The 20,516-nt window shown below is 41.8% G+C and overlaps 1 protein-coding gene across 1 annotated transcript; it reads right to left on the reverse strand.

The window, feature by feature from the left end:
• Positions 1–6,573: 6,573 nt before the first annotated feature.
• CHMP5 (charged multivesicular body protein 5) lies at positions 6,574–20,197 on the reverse strand (the record flags this gene model as incomplete). Its single annotated transcript, XM_079706644.1, has 8 exons — positions 6,574–7,384; positions 9,756–9,868; positions 11,373–11,481; positions 15,022–15,093; positions 15,246–15,339; positions 17,121–17,167; positions 18,804–18,908; positions 20,129–20,197. 8 exons carry the CDS (start codon positions 20,195–20,197, stop codon positions 7,334–7,336), a joined length of 660 nt encoding a protein of 219 aa, XP_079562770.1. The 3' UTR covers positions 6,574–7,333.
• Between the last annotated feature and the right edge of the window lie 319 nt (positions 20,198–20,516).

A 20,516-nucleotide genomic window follows, 5' to 3' on the forward strand; every position in this document is an offset into this window, starting at 1 on the left:
AGGGCTGAGATAAAGTGTCCAGTGAAGATCACCCCAGAGCTGAGGTGCAGACTTTGTTAGAGGGGATGCGCCTATGGCTCACTAGATAGGGAAGCTGCTGTGGTGCTGCACTGGTGGAAGTTGCCAGAAATCTACCTTATATGGTATTGGGGAAAGCCATTCTTGGGGACGAGTCTCACAAGAGGCCGTCTACTACAAACCACTTTGCGGGGGGAGGTGCCAGGAGAAATTTCTGGCTGCTGGCCATCATACACTGAAGAAACCAGGTGCTGAAGCACAGGAACCAGACGCTGGAGAAGCTGCCTACAGCACAGAAGCCTGCCCAACCCAAACACTAGAAACAGGAAAGGAAACCCTTTCCTCCTGCAGTATCTCTCTGTTGCCCTCTACTGACAAAGCTTAATACCTGCCAGCTGGTAAAAGATAAGTATTTAAAGGGCCCAAATCCATTTCACAGAGCAGGCAAAAAGGATAAATTTGGAACTGAAAGTCAATAATTCATAACTGGCATACTAGGGAACCCACTCATTATTTCCAAAACTTGTCAATAAATGGAAGTAAGCAAGCATTTATCCTGCCTTTCCTATACAAACAGTGCTTCACCCAACATACCAAAAGTTATGACAAACAACGAAAGCAGTGCTCAGGTGGGAATTTATAGCTATATATACTTACATTAAAAAAGAAATCCAGGGGCTTCCCTGGTGGCGCAGTGGTTGAGAATCTGCCTGCTAATGCAGGGGACACGGGTTCGAGCCCTGGTCTGGGAGGATCCCACATGTCGCGGAGCAACTAGGCCCGTGAGCCACAACTACTGAGCCTGCGCGTCTGGAGCCTGTGCTCCGCAACAAGAGAGGCCGCGATAGTGAGAGGCCCGCGCACCGCGATGAAGAATGGCCCCCGCTTACCACAACTAGAGAAAGCCCTCGCACAGAAACGAAGACCCAACACAGCAAAAATAAATAAATTAATTAATAAACTCCTACCCCCAACATTAAAAAAAAAAAAGAAATCCAAACAATGGAATATTATTCAGACCTAAATAGAAATGAGCTATCAAGCCATGAAAAACACATGGAGGAAACTTAAATGCAAATACTAAGTGAAAGAAGCCAATGTGAAAAAGCTACATACTGTATGTTTCCAACTATTGTATATGACATTCTGGAAAAGGCAAAACTATGGAGACAGTAAAAAAAAAAATCGTGGTTTCCAGGGATTAGAGGGAAGGAAGGGATGAACAGGCAGAGCACAGAGGATGTTTAGGGAAGTGAAACAACTCTGTATGATACAATACTATAATAGTGGGTTCACTGTCAAAACCAATAGAATGTACAACACCAAAAGTAAACTCTAATGTAAACAATGGACTTGGGTGATGACGAGTCAGTGCAGGTTCATCAATGGTAACGAATGTCCCACTCTGGAGCAGGACGTCTCTAGTGGGGGAGGCTGTACATGTGTGGGGACAGGGCGTGTATGGGAACTCTCTGTATGTCCTGCTCAATGCTGTTGTGAACCTAAACTGCACTAAAAATATTTGTTTTGTTTTTTAATTTTTTGGCTGCACCGTTCGGCCTGCGGGATCTTAGTTCCCCAACCAGGGATCGAACCCACACCCCCTGAAGTGGAAGCGTGGAGTCTTAACCACTGGACCGCCAGAAAAGTCCCCTTAAAAAGATTTAGTAATGAAGAAGATAGATCTCAAATCAGTAGCCTAACCTTCTACCTTAAGGAACTAGAAAAAGAAGAGCAAACTAAACCAAAACAAGTAGAAGGAAAGAAATAATAAAAGTCAGAGCAGGAATTAATGAAATAGAAAAACAATAGAAAAAAATCAACAAAAACAAAGTTGATCCATTCACCAAAAACATCAAAATTGATCAGCTTTTAGCTAGACTGACCAAGAAAAACAAAGAAAGAGAAAAATTCAAATCACTAAAATTAGAAATGAAAGAGGGGACATTACTCCCAACCTTATAAAAATAAAAAGGATCATAGGTAATACTATGAACAAAAGTGTATGCTAGCAAATCAGACCACCTAGATAAAATGGAAAAATTCCTAGAAATACACAAACTATCAAAATGGACTCGGAATTCCCTGGCGGTCCAGTGGTTAGGACTCTGTGCTTCCACTGTAGGAGGCCCAGGTTCGATCCCTGTTTGGCAAACTAAGATCCCACAAGCCGTGTTGCATGGCCAAAATAAATAAATAAATAAATAAATAAAACGGACTCAAGAAGAAATAAAAAATCTGAATAGACCTATAACAAGTAGAGATTGAATTAGTAATAATAATTAAAAAAAGCTTCCCACAAAGCCAGGCCCAGATGGCTTCACTGGTGAATGCTACCAAACGTTCAAAAAATTGACACCAATCCTTCGAAAACTCTTCCAAAAAACAGAGGAGAAAGTAATACTTCCCAACTCATTCTCTGGATGAAAACTCTGCCTTAGGGCAATCACTGCCTATCTCTTCATTGCAGAAATTTATGGCAACAGTCAGACTGCTTGTCCATGAAAACAGGTTCATCCTGATCAGGCACCCTCGGGCAGTGGTTCTTAACGTTAGCTACACATAAGAACTACCTGGGGAGCTTTTAAAAAATCCAAGTGCCCACACTGTCTCTAGATATACTACATAAGAATCTATGGGGGTATGACTCAGGCAGCAATAAAACAAGCCAACTCCCTATGTGATATAAGAATGTATAAAAGGAAAGCTAAGGGATATGGATAATAGATGTAGAAGTGCCAAACTTCTCTCTACTGGATCATTCCAGTCTCCTCCACCCTTGTTAATCTCCTGGGGCTGCTAGATTACAACTTAAGGAGACCACCTGCACTCAATTCTGCTTTTAATGCTTAACTGACCAGTGATGCTAACTGGTGGTAGCTATAGCAGTGATCAGAGTGTCCCTACCACAGGATTTATCCTCTCCACTTTCCTTAAATTCGCTGGGATTGACGAAGACCAGGGCCTGGCTTTTGGTCTTTTCCCGGTATAGCAAGAATTAGCAGAATGACAAAGGTGTTAAGGAAGCTCTGAAACCGAGTACCCCTAAAACCAAGTTCCCCTACCGAGTTTATCCCCTACCTCTCTATCCAAAATTTTATTCCCTTTCTTGTCCCCTCTGACCTCAATCCTGTGCTAACTGAACGCTAATCAACCAGAGTCAGATGACTAAAATTGCTATTGTCGGTAACATCATTAAGGTAGGGACTCAGGTTGTTCCTCCAGGGCAAAATGAGCTAACAGACCCACCCAACCCTGGTCACGGACCACCAGACCAGACTCGTAAACCATAGGCGTCCTGACTGCCAAAACTACAATTAAGAAATGTCACAAAATGATGATTAACCCCAGCTTCTTTGTTCTTCTCCTTAAAAAAACCCTAACTAGGGCTTCCCTGGTGGCGCAGTGGTTGAGAGTCCGCCTGCCGATGCAGGGGACACGGGTTCGTGCCCAGGTCTGGGAAGATCCCACATGCCGCGGAGCGGCTGGGCCCATGAGCCATGGCCGCTGAGCCTGCGCGTCTGGAGCCTGTGCTCTGCAACGGGAGAGGCCACAACAGTGAGAGGCCCGCATACCGCAAAAAAAAAAAAAAAAAAAAAAAAAAAAACGAATTCAAAGGCCAAGCTGGAGTGGATCTGAGACTTGTCTCTCACTCCCTTACTTGGCACCCTGCAATAAACCCTGACTTTGCTGCAAACACCCGCTGTCAGTTTGGCTTTCTGTGCCGTGGGCACACGAGCCCATTGATCGGTTACAGCTCCAAGGAGGGGAAACTGTATGAGCAGAGGCAGGGAATGACCGTATGGCAGATACAGGAGAACTAGAACAGGACTCTTACTAGCAAGTGACAGGAACCCAATTCCAACTAGTTTAAGCAGAAAAGGGGGTTTGTTGGCAGAATTCTCAGTTCACAGAACTAAAGGAGGAGTTGCAGAGACTTGGAGCACTCTGAGAATCTCAAAGATCAGAAGTCAGGGCTCAGTGCCATGAGGATTCTTTCATTCTGCCTCTTGGCTGCTCTCTCGACTCAATATCTCAAACTTCTCAGACTGATAAAGAGTAAAAAAAAAAAAAAAGGAAAGCATTTCCCCTTAGAAAATTTGAGGGATGAACTTCAATAGGCACAAACCTGGTTACAAGCCCACTCCCATAGTGGAAAAGTAAAGGTAGGGCTACTCTAATTGGTATTTTTCCAATAATCACACATTTGGAATTGGGGAGGCAGTTCTCTAAATGAAAGAGAATGCTGTTCTGAAAAGACTAAGCAATAAACCATTACAGAGAGGCAGGGGCCAATAGGCAGCTTTTTAAGCCCTGCTGGAGGTGTCAGGGAACCAGGACTTTATGCAAGAAGGGAAAGCAGGTCATTTCTTCACAAAGGCTATGTGAAGGATGTCCAAGCCAAAGAGAGTTGAAAAGAGAAAAGGAGGGGCTGGATTTGAGAAACACGTAGGGGTTAAAAGCTGGGTTTAATGATTAATTGAATGTGTAGGATGAGGCAAAATGTAGGCATCAAGGACAACTCAAGAGCTTTCTGTTTCGAATGATGGAGGATAATGGTTCCATTAGCTGAGGCAGGGAAAACAGGAGGTTAGGTCTGGGGGAAAGATAATGGTTGTCTTGGCCATTTGAATGTGAAGTGTTTGTGGGCTTCTGGAACATCCAGATTACTCTTAGGCAACAAGTGGATATAAAAAGGATTCTGGGGCTTCCCTGGTGGCGCAGTGGTTGAGAGTCCGCCTGCCGATGCAGGGGATGCGGGTTCGTGCCCTGGTCTGGGAAGATCCCACATGCCGCGGAGCGGCTGGGTCCGTGCGCCATGGCCGCTGAGCCTGCGCATCCAGGAGCCTGTGCTCCGCAATGGGAGAGGCCACAGCAGTGAGAAGCCCGCGTAACGCAAAAAAAAAAAAAAAAAAAAAGGATTCTGAAACTCAGGGGCAAGACCAGGGATATAAGTATAGACTTAGAAGTCAGCAGTTAAAGCCATGAGAATAGCTGAGATTATTATTATTATTATTATTTTTTTTTTTTTGTGGTACGCGGGCCTCTCACTGCTGTGGCCTCTGCCGCCGCGGAGCACAGGCTCCGGACGTGCAGGCCCAGCGGCCATGGCTCACGGGCCCAGCCGCTCCGCGGCATATGGGATCCTCCCGGACCGGGGCATGAACCCACGTCCCCTGCATCGGCAGGCGGACTCTCAACCACTGCGCCACCAGGGAAGCCCAATAGCTGAGATTATTAAATATAAGTGAGCAGAGAAAGAAGTACTGTGGATAAAGGCTGGACTCCTGAGGAACACCAACATTATAGGGTTGGAGAGATGAGAATTTCAGAAAGGAATCTTGGAGGGAATAGTCAGAAGAATAGAAGAACCACGGAGTACTATCACGAAAGCCAAGGGAAGAGACACTGGTAGAATGATTGTTCCCTGGTATCTAATGTACTAAAGTGGTCTAGCTGGAGCACTAAATATCACCCACTAAAACTGGCAATATATGGGTCACTGATTTAACACTGGCAAGATAAGAAATAAAGCAGGAACGTTGGTTGAGTGTAAAGCTCAGGGTAATGAGCTTAATTTGGATGTTAGATTTTAGGTAGTGGTGGGGCGTTTAATTTGGAATACCCAGAACTGAAAATAAGAATAAGGAAAGAGGTCTGGGCTAGTAACAGTTATTTTGAGGCATTAGTTCATAGGTAATAGTTAAAATCATGGGTGTGAGTTATCTCAAGGAAAGTACGAAGGGTAAGAAGTCATCCCAGATTGGAACTATAATGGAAGAAATATTAAAAGGGCTGAGTGAGAACTTGTAAGGAAGCCAAGGAAGGTTTCAAGAAGGTAATGAAGAATAGTGTAATGTTTGCTCCACTGGAAGTCTTCTTCAAGGGTGAGGTTAGTGGGGGTGGGAGAGGGTTACATCCGTGTCTCATTCTCACCTATAACTAGACAGTGAAGTTTTGAAGGAGGAGCTGTGATTGTTCTTGGTATCCCCTGGGTCGGTATAGAGACTCTACAGGGCTGGTGTTCAATAAATGTTTATTGATCTGCTGACACATGAAAGGCTGGTGCAGTGACACTGTGAGGCAGCCAGTGAGGCTGGCAGAAGGGAGGATGGATCATTAAAGACCCTGAAATCTAGCAGGAATTTGGACTTGCTGTAGCAATCCAGGCACTTCCCAAGAAGGGAATAAAGCCCACTTTTTTTTTTTTTTTTTTGCCGAGCTGCGCAGCTTGCAGGACCTTAGTTCCCCGACCAGGGACTGAACCCGAGACCATGGCAGTGAAAGTGCCGAGTGCTAACCACTGGACTGCCAGAGAACTCCCAACCCCTGATTTTTAATTGTTAATAACCCCTCATATGAGACATGGCAGTTAACAAATTACTCAAGACAATCAATTATTCCTCACAAAAGCTTGTGAGGGAAGCATGATTGTACTAGTAAGGAAATTAAAATTTAGAGGTGTGAGTGGGCTACTCAGTAGTTATTAGATGCAGACCCAGGGCCCAAGCCTGGATTGCTCCTTGCTCTTTCCACTATACCACAATGCTGCCAGTTAAATTCGATTTCTGTAGTGGAGTTTTTGGGCTGAGTCGACATTAAAATTATATTAAATTTGGTTTCTGTAGTGGAAGTTTCAGGCTGAGGTAATACTATTAAAATTATATCCTTTTGAAAAATATTTATTGAGTATAAATAAATGTCCTATACATTAAATATCAAGAAATATTCATTATTGATTACAAGTCCACTGTAATACTGAATGAACCACAGAATCAAAATAGCCACCCATGACACAGTAGTGATAATTCCATTCCAGTATTGGACACAGCAACAATTTACTCACAAGACACAACAAAAATCACCAAAAAAAGCCATCACTTTAACCAACCTATAATACCACAAGAGAAAATGGTTTGGGATCATAATATGGACAGTCCCACTAATCTCGTCTTTGTCATCAATTTATCGGGTCAATTTGAGATTGTGGAGATATGCTATCATAGAACTTAAAGATTCCCATTTCCTTGGTTTTATCTCAAAATTATTATTAAGGAATGAAGTTATACATACCTAATGATAATTTTAAGTAAGTTAGTCTTTCATAAGAGAAAAGGAATAAAAATTTAGTATGAAGAAAGCTTCCTTCAAGCAATGAGTCTCTTAACGGAAAAAAAATGAAAGCAATGTAATTAACTTCTCCTCCAAAGAAAGGAAAGAAACCTAAATCTGTTATGGCAAACTTGGAAAGATAAATATTTCCTAGTCCCAGAATATGTGTTTATTTTACATGATGTACTTGAATGATGCAAGTCTATGAAGCAGGGATCTGTGGCAATCCGAATTCATCCACCAAGACTCCATCCTGTGAAAAGGAAGAAATGCTTAGTGCCACTATTTTCCAAATGATAAAAAAAGAAAAAGATTACAAGTGTTTAGTAGTCAAAACTCATTTCTAAGTGTTTAATCAATGAAAACAAAAATCTCACTGGTAAGATGAGAACAAGCTGTTCTATGAAAGGTAAAGGGGGAAGTGATAAACCAGGAAAAGAAGTGGAAGGGATCAAAAGGGATGACTCCTTGCAGAGTAAGGGAAGAGTACAGAGAGAAAGAGAAACCTAAGAGTAAACCCAGAAAGGGGAAAAGGGGACTGGGAATGTCCAGGAGCGAAGGCAGAGGAGTGAGTGCTTACCTCCAGATTCCCACTTTCACTCTGATCCCAAAGTGAACCAATACCTTTTGTAGCCTCATCAATCCTTTTATTTATTTAATTATTTTTAAAAATTTATTTATTTAATTTATTTAGTTTTGGCTGCATTGGGTCTTTGTTGCTGCACGCGGGCTTTTCTCTAGTTGTGGAGAGCAGGGGCTACTCTTCGTTGCGGTGCGCGGGCTTCTCATTGCAGTGGCTTTTCTTGTTATGGAGCATGGGCTCTAGGCACAGGGGCTTCAGTAGTTGTGGCTCGTGGGCTCCAGAGCTCAGGCTCAGTAGTTGTGGCGCACGGGCTTAGTTGTTCCACGGCATGTGGAACCAGGGCTTGAACCTGTGTCCCCTGCATTGGCAGGCGGATTCCTAACCACTGCACCACCAGGGAAGCCTGCCTCATCAATCCTTAAAGGAGCAGTGCCCTGGGACAGGCAGTCACTTCCATATCACACTTTACTACAAACTTATAGGCAGTGACACCACTATCAATTCAGAAACCATACCTCAACAGCACATTTAAGTCAGGAATCTGTGACCTTCTAAAAGTGGAAATAACACACATCCCTCAGGGACCTGTTACTAAGGATTTGAAAAGATGGGCTATGGTAGTGTTAACAAAAATGATTTTAGGTATGCTGAGAAAAAGCAACCTATGTACCTGGTGCCTTGAAATGGTGAGGGTGGCCTGTGTAGTACAGAAAGGTAAGACGACCCCAGGCTCAAGTAAGCGGGGGGAGGGGTACGGTAGGGGAACACACACATTCATCAAAACCAGTTATAAGGGGGGCTTCCCTGGTGGCGCGGTGGTTAGGACTCCTCACTCCCAATGCAGGGGGCTCGGGTTTGATCCCTGGTCTGGGAACTAGATCCCACATGCGTGCTGCAACTAAGAGTTCGCATGCCACAACTAAGGAGCTGGCGAGCTGCAACTGAGGAGTCCACCTGCTGCAACTAAGACCCAATGCAACCAAATAAATAAATTAAAAAAAAAATTCAGTTATAAGGGACCTGAGAAATTATCTACTTTCCCACCTTTTTGTTCCCCACATTGCACAGGTAGGAAAACCATGAGGTTCAGAGAGAAGATACGAACTTCTAATTTGCTCAAAGTCACACAGTGAATAAAGGCAGAGCTGAGACTGGCTCCCACTCTAGGATTCTGTCAACTATACTGTGCACCTCAATGTGCACGTTGGGAGTAGGTAAACACCAGGACTGTAAACGGTCAGTGGCAATAGAAAAAATGACATGTGATACCAGAAACTCAGATGGGGTAAACAGGATTTTATCAGCAGCAAAATTTTATCTATTTATAATGACAAGCATGTAGATTTGAACAGGGCTTTAAGTTCGCAAAGTCCTTTTACATACATGATCTAATTTGATCTACACAACAATTATGTGAGATAGTTACAGTTACCTGCATTTTATAGATGCAAGGAACAGAGAAGTTCAAAACAGCTAAGTGATTTGCCAAGGTCTCACAGTTAGCGGTGTCAATCTCAGGCTTACACCCATGTATCCTGATTCTTTTTCCTTGTTGAAGTAGAATCTTTCTACATTAAGTTTTATACTTAAATTATGAATCCCTAGTTCAAAAAAAAATCCACCCTATTATTGATCATCGTGTCTGGAGTGGACCTTTATTTTATACTGCCACCCCGCATGGTTCATGCATATGTTGCTGCTGCTTTCCCAGGAAATGTCTAAAACCCAATAGCACCCAGTCCAAGCTCACAAAGGTGATTATGTATACTATACAAATTGTCATTGAATAAAACCATCCCTGGGCCTCAGTGACACTATTTATGTAGCCTATCCACAATCCAATGTGGGAAAACTGGGCTTTCAAGGGTTCCCAAAATAATGACAGTCTTTCCTTGTTCTTACTTAAGAATACCTTTTAGATTCCCAGTCCATTCTGCATAGAAAATAAAACAGAAAAAGATTTCACCTTATTCTTACTTAAGAATACCTTTTAGATTCTCAGACCATTTTGCATAGAAAATAAAACAGAAAAAGCTTTCACCTTATTCTTTGTGTCAGTGGGAACACCTTCTGGAATTGCAGGTGCAGCTGCTGCTTCATCCAAATAAGAACTGTCTTCATCAGCCAGAAGCTCATCGCCCAGTGCATCCAACTCTGAGATTGAAATAGTCAATATTTCGAAAAAATATAAGCAAGAAAATTGGCAGCTAATGTTAAGAAAGTTGCCCAAATTATTTACAATAAGATGAAAACTTAGAAACAAAGAGAAGGTGATTATTAATTTCTATTTTCAAAATAAAAGATGGCCATTGTAAGAAATTTTCAGGGGAACTGGTGTGGTAAAAATCCATGAAACACAAAAATAAAACAAACAAACAAACAAAACCATTCCCCACAGGTTTATAAGGCCCAGTCTTCATGAGTCTTCTATAGTTATCGGTTGGCCAATTCAAATTAGAAAATCCTGATGATAACAAACGTAAAAAATCCTCTCCCATTTATTGATGAACTTGAAAGCAGGCAGTGAAAGGAGGCATGAGATTGTTGTATAGTGAGTGACCATTGCATGAGATCAGGCTTTAAAAATAAGTCTATGGCAAAGTGAGTTGGAAGTGACCAGGGGAAATGGCAACAGCAGGTAGAGACTCATCAGAGGAAACTTAAGATGAGAAATAAGAAATAAACGGGGGAAAAAAGGTTCTAGGCAAAACAGAACATGGAGAGAAAGAAGTAGTAGTAATGGGACAGGGGAATCACGCAACAGAAAACCCAGTGTGGGGTGGTCCTGCCATCTACCTAGTTGCTCATGCTAGAAATTGACAAACACCTCTGACACCTCCCTCTCTCTCCACACCCAATCAATCATTAGGTCTTGTCCATTCAACCTCCTAAAATTTCTTCAATATGTCCACTTATCTCTGTTTTTGCTACCACCACCATAGTCTCAGCCACCACAATTTCTTAAATGGACTACAGGAATAGTTTCTAAACAACTCTCTGCGAGGCCACTTAACAACCCCTTCCATTTTGTCTTGCTACCCTCTGCTCATCCTTCAGGTGCAATGCCTGTCACTGACTCCCAAATAGGTTAGATTCACTGGCTATGTGCTCCTATGGTACCCCATACTTCTCCTTCCCAACAGTTTGTGCTCTTATAATTAATGAATTACTTGAAACAAGCAGTTTCTTACCCCTGCTAGAGGAGAAGCTTCATAAATGCAGGGATTGCGTTTGTTTTCTTCAAGGCTGAATCCCCAGCATCTAATGCAGTGCCTGGCATATAGTAGATGCACACTAAGTATTTGCCAACTACTGCTTCTTGATCTGCTTCGCTGTTCTGAGGGAGAGGACTCCAGCAGGAAAATAAAGAGAAAAAAAATCAAAAGGAAAATGGCAGGGAATGGCAGTGTTTGGATACCAAGCACCAGGTCAGCAGAGGCCTTTGTCTAGACATTCCTTCAGAGCTTGTCCATCCCAGAGTTGGTGGGGTATGCAAATCTGATATGGCTGCCTCTCAAGCTCTTTGCCCAGAGACTATACCATAAACTCTCAGGGAACTGTTGCAGAAATTTTCTCTAACATTTGGGAGAAAAGGTCCCAGGCAGTCACTCCTCTCAGATGCTAAAGCTACATATACAGTGCTTTTCCTATAACTTACCTGCTTCTAGGTCATCTTCATCTAATTCTGGGGTGCCATAACTACGACTCAGTGCTTCTTGGATTTCATTTGCATCTTCCATCATATCCTCTAGCTGGTCTTGTAGATCCTACAAAAATATATGACAGGATTTTTATTCATTTCTTACCATTTTTCTCTAACTACCCCCTGTCCCTATTCTCTCCCCTGAATCTCAGAAACGAGCAATGGCCCACATAATCTTATTTTGGGTGGTAAAATGTAAATTTAAAAATAAAGAATAGAATTGGTAATCTTGCATTTGAATTTAAGGTGCTTCATGGAAATCCAAACTTCTATTGCAAGAATAGATGCCCAGTCAGCTCTCTCATTACAGAAAGTTTGCTTGAAACATCAAATCAAGCAATATTTACACTATCAAAATTTTTCTAGTTAATAGAGAAAAGGAGGTAATTCAGACAAGCAAATTACTCTTCTTGAGTCAGCCAAAAACTGACTATGCTGTACAGGGAAAGGAAGCAGTAGCGGAAACAACTGGGTAGTACAAAAAAGTTGTACTGGGCCCACCCCGGATGGGGAAACAGAAATGTAATCAGGATAGGCTTGATACCTGAGACCAGGCAGGTGAAAAAAATTGATTGAGGGCATAAATCTTCTGGGAATTATCTATTTGTACTTAACTGGGAGACTATTACAAGGCCAGAAAGAATGTAAAACCAATCTGAGAAGTGCTATAGCATAATAAAGGGCAGTTAGTATAATGGTCAGAAGAGCAGACTCTGGAGTCAAACATATCCAAGCTAAAATTTGGCCATTACTCAATGAAAAGTAATGTCTCTTAGCCTTTATTTCCTCATCTGTAAAATGGGATTATTAATAGTCATTCTTCATAGGGTTATTATAAGGATTTATTGCAATAATATATGTCATAATATGTGTCAAACACTAAGCACTTAATACTATATATCTTCTACTGAGTTAAGGATGTGCAAAACAATATGTTTTTCATATACTGAAAATTCCACATAGAGGGGAATGGACTAGTGTTGATAACACAGAGGGTCAAAATCAGCACCACTTATCCTTCAGAATTTCTAGAGCAATGCAAAACATTTAAAAACTCCTTCCTGGCCCCCAGATTAGGTTTGTTTTTCCATATAAAGGGTATAAAATAAAGCGGAGAAAAACATTTTTTTAAAAAGAAAATGCTTTGCTTTTCTGCATTTGCAAGTGCCAAACTATTGTACATATGTAACAGTCTGCTATACAGAGAAGCACTGGCTAAAACAATACTTAAAATAGAGTGAAAATAACATAAACTAATCAAGTTGAACTTATATTATGCTTTTACATGTCAAGACAAGTCTGCCAAAATCATCTATGGATAGGATTCCTAGCAATAGACTCTAGGATAGACACAGAAAAGAAAAAAATCATCACAAAGAATTAGCAGGTTCAGTTCTGGAAAAACAAACAAAATCAATACAAAACAAATATAAGCACTACACTTGATGTGCAGAAACTGGGAAACAAAAAAGACAGAAACAGGGGAACATACATACATAGAGGCAAATTTTCTGAATGAGCACTATAAAACAGTGAAAATGTTTTACAAGTAAAGTATTTTAGGAAAACAAATGGAATTCAAAATACCTAGACCAGCCAAAGACACATACCCATACACATCAAAAAAGTTACAACGAAAGGGGCTTTCCACCTGTCATGCAGGCAAATCTATGAGGTGACAGGAGAAGGATAATTAGATGGGGAGAGAGTCAGACAACCATAGGTGAAAGATGAAGAAACATACAAAAAACCAGAAAGATCAAAATTTCTATTTTGTTCATTAAATAGCACTAATTAAAACACAAGGAACCCGAAAAGCAGAAAATAAAATTCAGTTTCATTTTATTTTATTATCAAATAATAATACACAAATAAGACAAGCATACTCAGAACATTTTTCTCAGTGAATCGCCTGGAAGGTATCACTAAGCCTAAATTCTTGTAAGCAGAGACTGGTGTGGAGGATTAGAAAGAGGGTGCCGAGAAGTATAAGGAGGGGTGCTGGAAAAGAGCGAGATGGGAGGAATGCCTTCACTTACTAAAGACCAGAACTACCCTACCAGAGAATACGTCTGCAGAAGCAGTAAAATGCTGGGGACATAGTAAATATTCCACCAACAAATAATGCTTCAATTGGGCAGAACTGCTTTATCTCCATGAATGGCCTCTAGTTCATTTGTCCATCAATCATTAAATACTTTCTGAGCACCAACTATGGACAGGCATTGTTTGGGGCACTGGGGATACAATAGTGAACAAAACTGAGTCCATGCCCTCTTAGAAAGAGACATTCTACTCCGGGGGTTAGAACTATCACATATGCAGAAAGGAAGCCTTTTCCTCAGGCCAGTCACTACTCCTTCCGCTAACCCTGTCTGCCATCTGTGCTGTTCAACTGAGAGAGGCGAGAGGAGCCAAACTCTTAGGGCTCAGTGCCCCAGCCAAAACATGATCTCAAAAAGAAATGCTAATTTTAAGGACCTAATGACATTATTGTTAAAAATCTAGGGACTTCCATGGTGGGCCAGTGGGTAAGACTCTGTGCTCCCAGTGCAGGGGGCCAGGGTTCGATCCCTGGTCGGGGAACTAGATCCCATCTGCCGCAACTAAGAGTCCGCATGCCCCAACTAAGAGTTCGCATGCACAACTAAGAAGCCCGTATGCACCAATTAAGAAGCCCGCATGCTGCAGTGAAGATCCCGTGTGCCGCAACTAAGACCCAGTGCAGCCAAAAAAAAAAAAAAAAAAAACTAAAGAATTGGGGGTAGAGGATCAAGAGGCACAAACTACCATGTATAAAATACATAAGCTACAAGGATATATTGTACAACAAGGAATACAGTCAATATTTTATAATAACTATAAATGGAATATAACCTTTAAAAAAAAAGATGACTCAAGTTCTGGGGGTCTAAAGTACAGCATGGTGGCTACATTTAACAATACTTGCAAGTTGCTAGGAAAGTAAACCTTAAATATTCTCACCACAAAAAAATAGTAATTATGTGAGGTTATGAAGGTGTTAACTAACTTTATAGTGGTAACCATTTCACTATATATATATGTATCAAATCATCATGTTGTATACCTTCAAATTACACAATGTTATATGTCAAGTGTATCTCAATAAAACTGGGGGAAAAAATATAAAGAGAATTACTAGAAGAGGGAATCAATTCTACACCAGGAACCGTGCTAAGCACTTTATGTATATGTCCCCATTTTACACTCGGGACAATCCTGGGAGATGAGCAGCAACATCACTACTTTACAATTGAGGCAACTGACTAAAAATCAAGTGAGTTAGAAGTAAAAGGAAACTGGGTGCTTATTCACTGGGTGCTTATTAGGTGCCAGGCATTGTGCGTTTAGATACACCAGCTCATTTATTTCATCCTAATTATAATTGTATGTGGTATTAGGATCCTTAGGTTAACAATGAGGAAAGTGAGACCTTTGGTACCCTTTCCCAAAGTTACTCTATTAGTAAATGGCAGAACCCAAGATTCAATCCCTCTCCTGTGCTCTTCCCATCACATACACAATCATTTTGATTCTTTCAGAAACAAGTGTATATTCTTGGAGAAACCAGTACACATCTCACCTCAATCTGGTCGATTTTCACTTGCTTGTATGCTTTCTTCATCTCCTTTACACCCAGTTTCATAGCATCAACCTAAAAAAAGGAAAGAGAAAACACCATGTCTTAAGAACCCGTGTTGGTTAAACTGTCTTTTAAAAACCATAAGAAAAGAGCACAGAGTACAAAAATAAAATAAAATAAAACAAAAATAAAATAAAACCATGGCAAAGGTGTTTTGGGAGTACCGTGGTCTTGGTGTCCTTCAATGACTGGATGGTGTAATTGGCTTGTTCCATGTTAAATGACTGTTGGGCAAGATTGTCCCGCTGCTGCTCATACCTTTTTAGAGTCAATTGAGAAGGATAAATGTGAGCCAGATAGAAATCCTCAGGAAGAAAGTATCTCTAACACAAAATAAGAGAATTTTCTTAAAAACAATAACAACAAACGTTAAAAAATTAAATACACAGAAAAATTGGGAAAAACAATTTAATCAATCTAACACAAACATTATTTGATGTCCCTCCAGTCTTTTTCCTTTGCATATATTTTAGTTACAACACTATTTTCCACTTAACATTATTATTATTACTGCTGCTTTCTACATTGTTAAGAAGTCTTAATACATGTCTTTATAATGTTTTAGATTATTTCCTATGCTAAAGTCCCAGAAATGGAATTCTTGGGGGAAAGGGCAAGACTGTTTTTAAGGCTCTTCATACATATAGTGAAACTGTTTTTCCAGTAGACTGAACTCCTTGAGGACAGGTATGTTATTTTATTAATCTCGTATCCACAAATAGGTAATCTATCCAACCTAATATAACGCCTGGCACTCCATGTTTTTTTAAAATAAAGCTTTATATCAACTTATAATACAGCCTCAAAGACTTATATCATTATAGTCCTTATACAATATTTTGAAACCATCTAACCATCCAACCAGAAGAAAAACGGTCAATGATGCAGGCAAATGGTGGTGGAACATTATTACCCCGTTAAAAAGTATAATGTTTGCAAAGAATATTTAGAAGGACAAAAACACTCATGACATAACATTAAGTGGAAAAGGATAACCTATATACATGCCATTTGTTATTTTCTAAAAAATTATATGCACACATACCATGTATGCACAAGCAGAGAAAGGAACTGTAAGAAATTAGCATTTTAAAGGTGGTTATTTCTGCTAGCAGGAATCTAGGTAGATTTCCTTTTCTTCTACTCATGTTTATGTACTTGCCAAGTTTCTACAATGAATAATATCCTTTTATTAAAAAAAAAAGTTACCTAAAAATTGCAATGCTACCCATTAGAGAGGTAAGTTTTATCACACTCCCTCACCACTCTAGGCATTATAATTTATTTTTCCAATTCTGTCTAATCTAAAAGGAGTAAGATGGTGTCTGATGTCTTATAAAAAGTTAGTTTATAAATAGGAATAGAGATATCAACAATTTTTCTGGTTCTTTATTAGCTGATTACATCTGACCTCTATAACCCTGCAGAGGGTCTCAACAGCTCACAAGGGTAAGTACCAAAGATACTCTTGGGCTTCTGCTCAAACACTGGGACACAGTCACCTAAAACAAATTAAGGACCGTTAAATCTTCTGATGGGAGGGAACAAATATTCAAGATTCCCAATTTTACAGACAAACAAATAAAAATTAAAAAGGCACACTCTAATTAAATAAATGGGAGAATCAAACTCTATAGATCTGGGCAGTCCAATACAGAAGCCACTAGCCACACATGGCTACTTAAATTATTAAAATTAAATAAAATTAACACTTGAGTTCCTTAGTCACACTAGCTACATTTCAAGTGCTCAATAGCCACGCATGGCTAATAGCTACTGTACTGAAGAGCAGAGATACAAAACACCTCCCATCAAAGCAAAAAGTTCTATTTAAATGGACAGTGCTGCAACAGATGTTGCTGAACATGCAGGGGGAGAAAAACCCAGCTAACTGTATGTGTAAATGAAATTTGCAATTAACTCAAGAATACTTATAAAGTGGTATGAAAACCTAAAGGTATGAAAACCTAAAGGAATGGAAGACCATTTCCCTTTTGGTTAAACCTGCTAAAGGAAAGGAGGTTATGCTTATAACTTACATCCGCTTTTGCTTTAAAACCCGCAAGGCTTTCTGCTTGACCATATTCTAGGGAGAAAAACAGATTTTAATGAAAAGAAGTAGAAAATATACATATGGTAAAAAAAAATCTCCCATATCCTCACATACCTACTTCCTCTCATCTTCAAGGTAGTAGACACAGGGACTCCTGGATTGTTCACTTCCCAAGCAGGCTTTAAGCCCCAGCTTGTTTCAGTCTTGGCATCCCACATCTCAGTGTACTGAAGTACATTTCCTTTTCCTAGTGCATATTATCTCTACTCCCAGCCCCAAGAGGGCCGATTTTGTATATCTAGGTGCCTTAGGGAGATTCCCAATTTGGACAGTCTGCTATCCACTCAAACTCAGCATGCCCAAACTCCTCAGTCTGCTCTTACCTTGGAAATGACTAATAATGGCCCCACCAGTCTCTCACTTCTCTAGGTTGAGAACTGTTACACCAACCTTACCTTTCCTCTCTCTACTGTGTCTTCATGCACTGCCATCTTAGATTTTCAGAACTCACTTTTAAATTGATTCCTCTCATGTCATTCTCATTACTACCACCATGGTTTAGGCTTTCATCTCCTCAAGTCGAGGTGGGCTTTCCTGCCTCTGGTCGCTCTCCATTCCATGCCATCTAACTAAGATGGCAGAGAAAATCCTCCTGTCACTTCCATTTCTATACTGTTTCATAAATCATTTTATTTGTCTCCTCCAATGAAGAAGGAAAAGCAGGTATTATTACTTCACAGATGATAATAATACCTAACATTTACTGAATGTGTCTATGTACTAGACACAGTGCTATGTAGGTCACATGAATTACCTCATTTAATCTCACACTTTAAAGTAGATATCATCCCCATTTCATAGACGGGCAAACTGAGGTTCAGTGATGCTAAGTAACTTGCTCTAGCTTGAATGTCTAATAAGTTACAGGGATGGGAAAAAAGAAGACAGTTCTACATTCACAGTCCATGCACTTAAATATACAACTCTATGTTTCTACCTAACAGAAGAGGAAAATAAAAAATTAACTGGGGACTTCCCTGGTGGTTAAGAATCTGCCCGCCAATGCGGGGGACACGGGTTCGAGCCTTGGCCTGGGAAGATCCCACATGCCGCGGAGCAGCTAAGCCCGTGCGCCACAACTGCTGAGCAACCCCCGCTCGCCACAACTAGAGAAAGCCCGCACACAGCAACAAAGACCCAATGCAGCCAAAAAAAAAAAAAAAAAAAAATTAACTGACTTTATAAAGGTCACAGCTAGTAGGTAGTGATGATATTATTAATAGAACACTGGTACTTTTTTCCCAACATGCCACTCCTTAACCAGTCTATTATACTTACCTAACCTGACTAGCCTGGCAACTCATTATTCCTGAGCAGGCCCAGCTCTCCAGGTAGAATATAGCACTTTCTCAGTAGAATATGCTAATTCCCACGTACATGCTTCTGGACAAGTGACCAGCATCTTCTTGCCACCAGGTCAAATCCCAGCCTTCCTCTCATATATGGCTGCAAACTCTCCTCCCTGAAGGATACACCCTCACGTATGTTTTTTTATTAGACTGTGAGCATCTCTTCTGTATCTCTCACCAGCCCTTACCACCAGGCCCTAGTTCCACAGGTGCTCAAGTTAGGCTGTCACAGTACCTTCTTCAGGTGCTGCCTACCTTACCTTTGCAGGACCCTCTCTCATCTTCTTGATCTGATCCTTATACTTCACTAGTTCAGCATCCAGCCGAGAAATCTTCTTGTCAATAGATTCTGCCCTGCTGTCCACCTTGAGGGGAAAAACATCAAAGGCAGTAGTAGTTATTGCAATACATTTACATGAAAAGTGGCAGGAGAGGAATGAATATAGAGGAAGAAAGGAAAAATAAAGAAGAGGGACTTCCCTGGTGGCGCAGTGGTTAAGATTCTGCCTGACAATGCAGGGATCACAGGTTCGATCCCTAGTCTGGGAAGATCCCACATGCCACGGAGCAACTAAGCCCGTGCACCACAACTACTGAGCCTGTGCTCTGGAGCCCATGCGCCACAACTACTGAGCCCGCATGCCACAACTGCTGAAGCCCGTGCACCTAGAGCCAGTGCTCTGCAACAAGAGAAGCCACCGAAATGAGAAGCCTGCTCATGGCAATGAAGAGTAGCCCCTGCTCGCTGCAACTAGAGAAAGCCCACGTGCAGCAACTAAGACCCAATGCAGCCAAAAATAAATAAATAAAATTAATTAATTAAAAAAAAAAGAAGAGCATATGGTGAAAGGTGGAAAACAGTGATTCCTGTTGGTGGTGGGGAGATTCTCAGCCAGAAACACTGGAGAGCTTTCATAAACTATACTCCACCCCCTAAATTCTAATATTCCAGGGTCGCTCTCAAGTGTGCTTGAGCAGAAAAAGAATTTGAGAATCTCTGGGCTTAGTTGAGATTTCCCTAGAATCAGAGGCTTGTCAGGCTGAGGGCTCAAGCAGGAGGTGTGTGAAATGGGTTAGTGCCCAGTGGACCCCGGCTAGGGCTCAGATCTAATAATGCTATTCGCTTGGATAGAAGGTGGTGGCTTAATGTCAGGGGTCAGAATTCTGAATTTTGTGTTACTGAGATCCAGCATTGGGGTACAGATATGTTGAACTAGGGTATCAAGCCAAGGGTCCTGACGTGGGAGAGGGATGAGGGATGGAAGAGGAGTTAGGGGTCAGGCTGGACGAGGTGGGAAGGCTGCGTGGGCCTATGGCTGGTAGGGGTGAGGAGGTAAAGAAACAGCGAGTGGACGCGGCACTGGGCACCAGAAGGGGTGGGGCGCAAGAAGGGCGAGACAGTGATGGGTTAGGGGTCCCTGGTTTGTGGAGTCAGTAATGACTTGGGTAACAGGAAAGAAAGTGGGGTGGAGAGAGCTGAGATGCAATGGGTCCGGTACCCAGGAGTAGGCGCCGAAGCCGGGGGTGGGTGGGGTTGGGGGGTGTCAGGGTCCCTGAGCCTAGTTATGTGTGTCTAAGTGCCCACCGTGCCAATGCAGTCAGTCAAGCTGGGCGGCGGAGCCTTGGGTTTCGCTTTCCCGAAGAATCGGTTCATCTTGAGCAGCCGCGAAGACAACCCAAACACTGGAGCAAAACCAGAAACGGAAGCAGAATCACCTCCGCCTCCGACTTGACTTCCGGCCCTCCATGCGCAAGCGCAATGTGCCTATTGGCGTTTACCGATCCTTTTTCCGGATTTTCCGCTCGGTCTTCCGGGGAAGAACAGCAGGAGGTTGGAGGTGAGAGGCCGAGTCAGCAGGGGGCGTGGCCTCGGTGGCGGGAGTGGGCGTGACCTCATAAGCCAGGCGGGGCCTCGGCTGAGTGGGTGGGGCCCGGGGGCGGCGGGAGCGGATGGAGCCTGGCGAGAGCGGAAT

The sequence above is a fragment of the Hyperoodon ampullatus genome (genome assembly GCF_949752795.1).
Source record: "Hyperoodon ampullatus genome assembly, chromosome: 6".
Lineage (NCBI taxonomy): Eukaryota > Metazoa > Chordata > Mammalia > Artiodactyla > Ziphiidae > Hyperoodon > Hyperoodon ampullatus.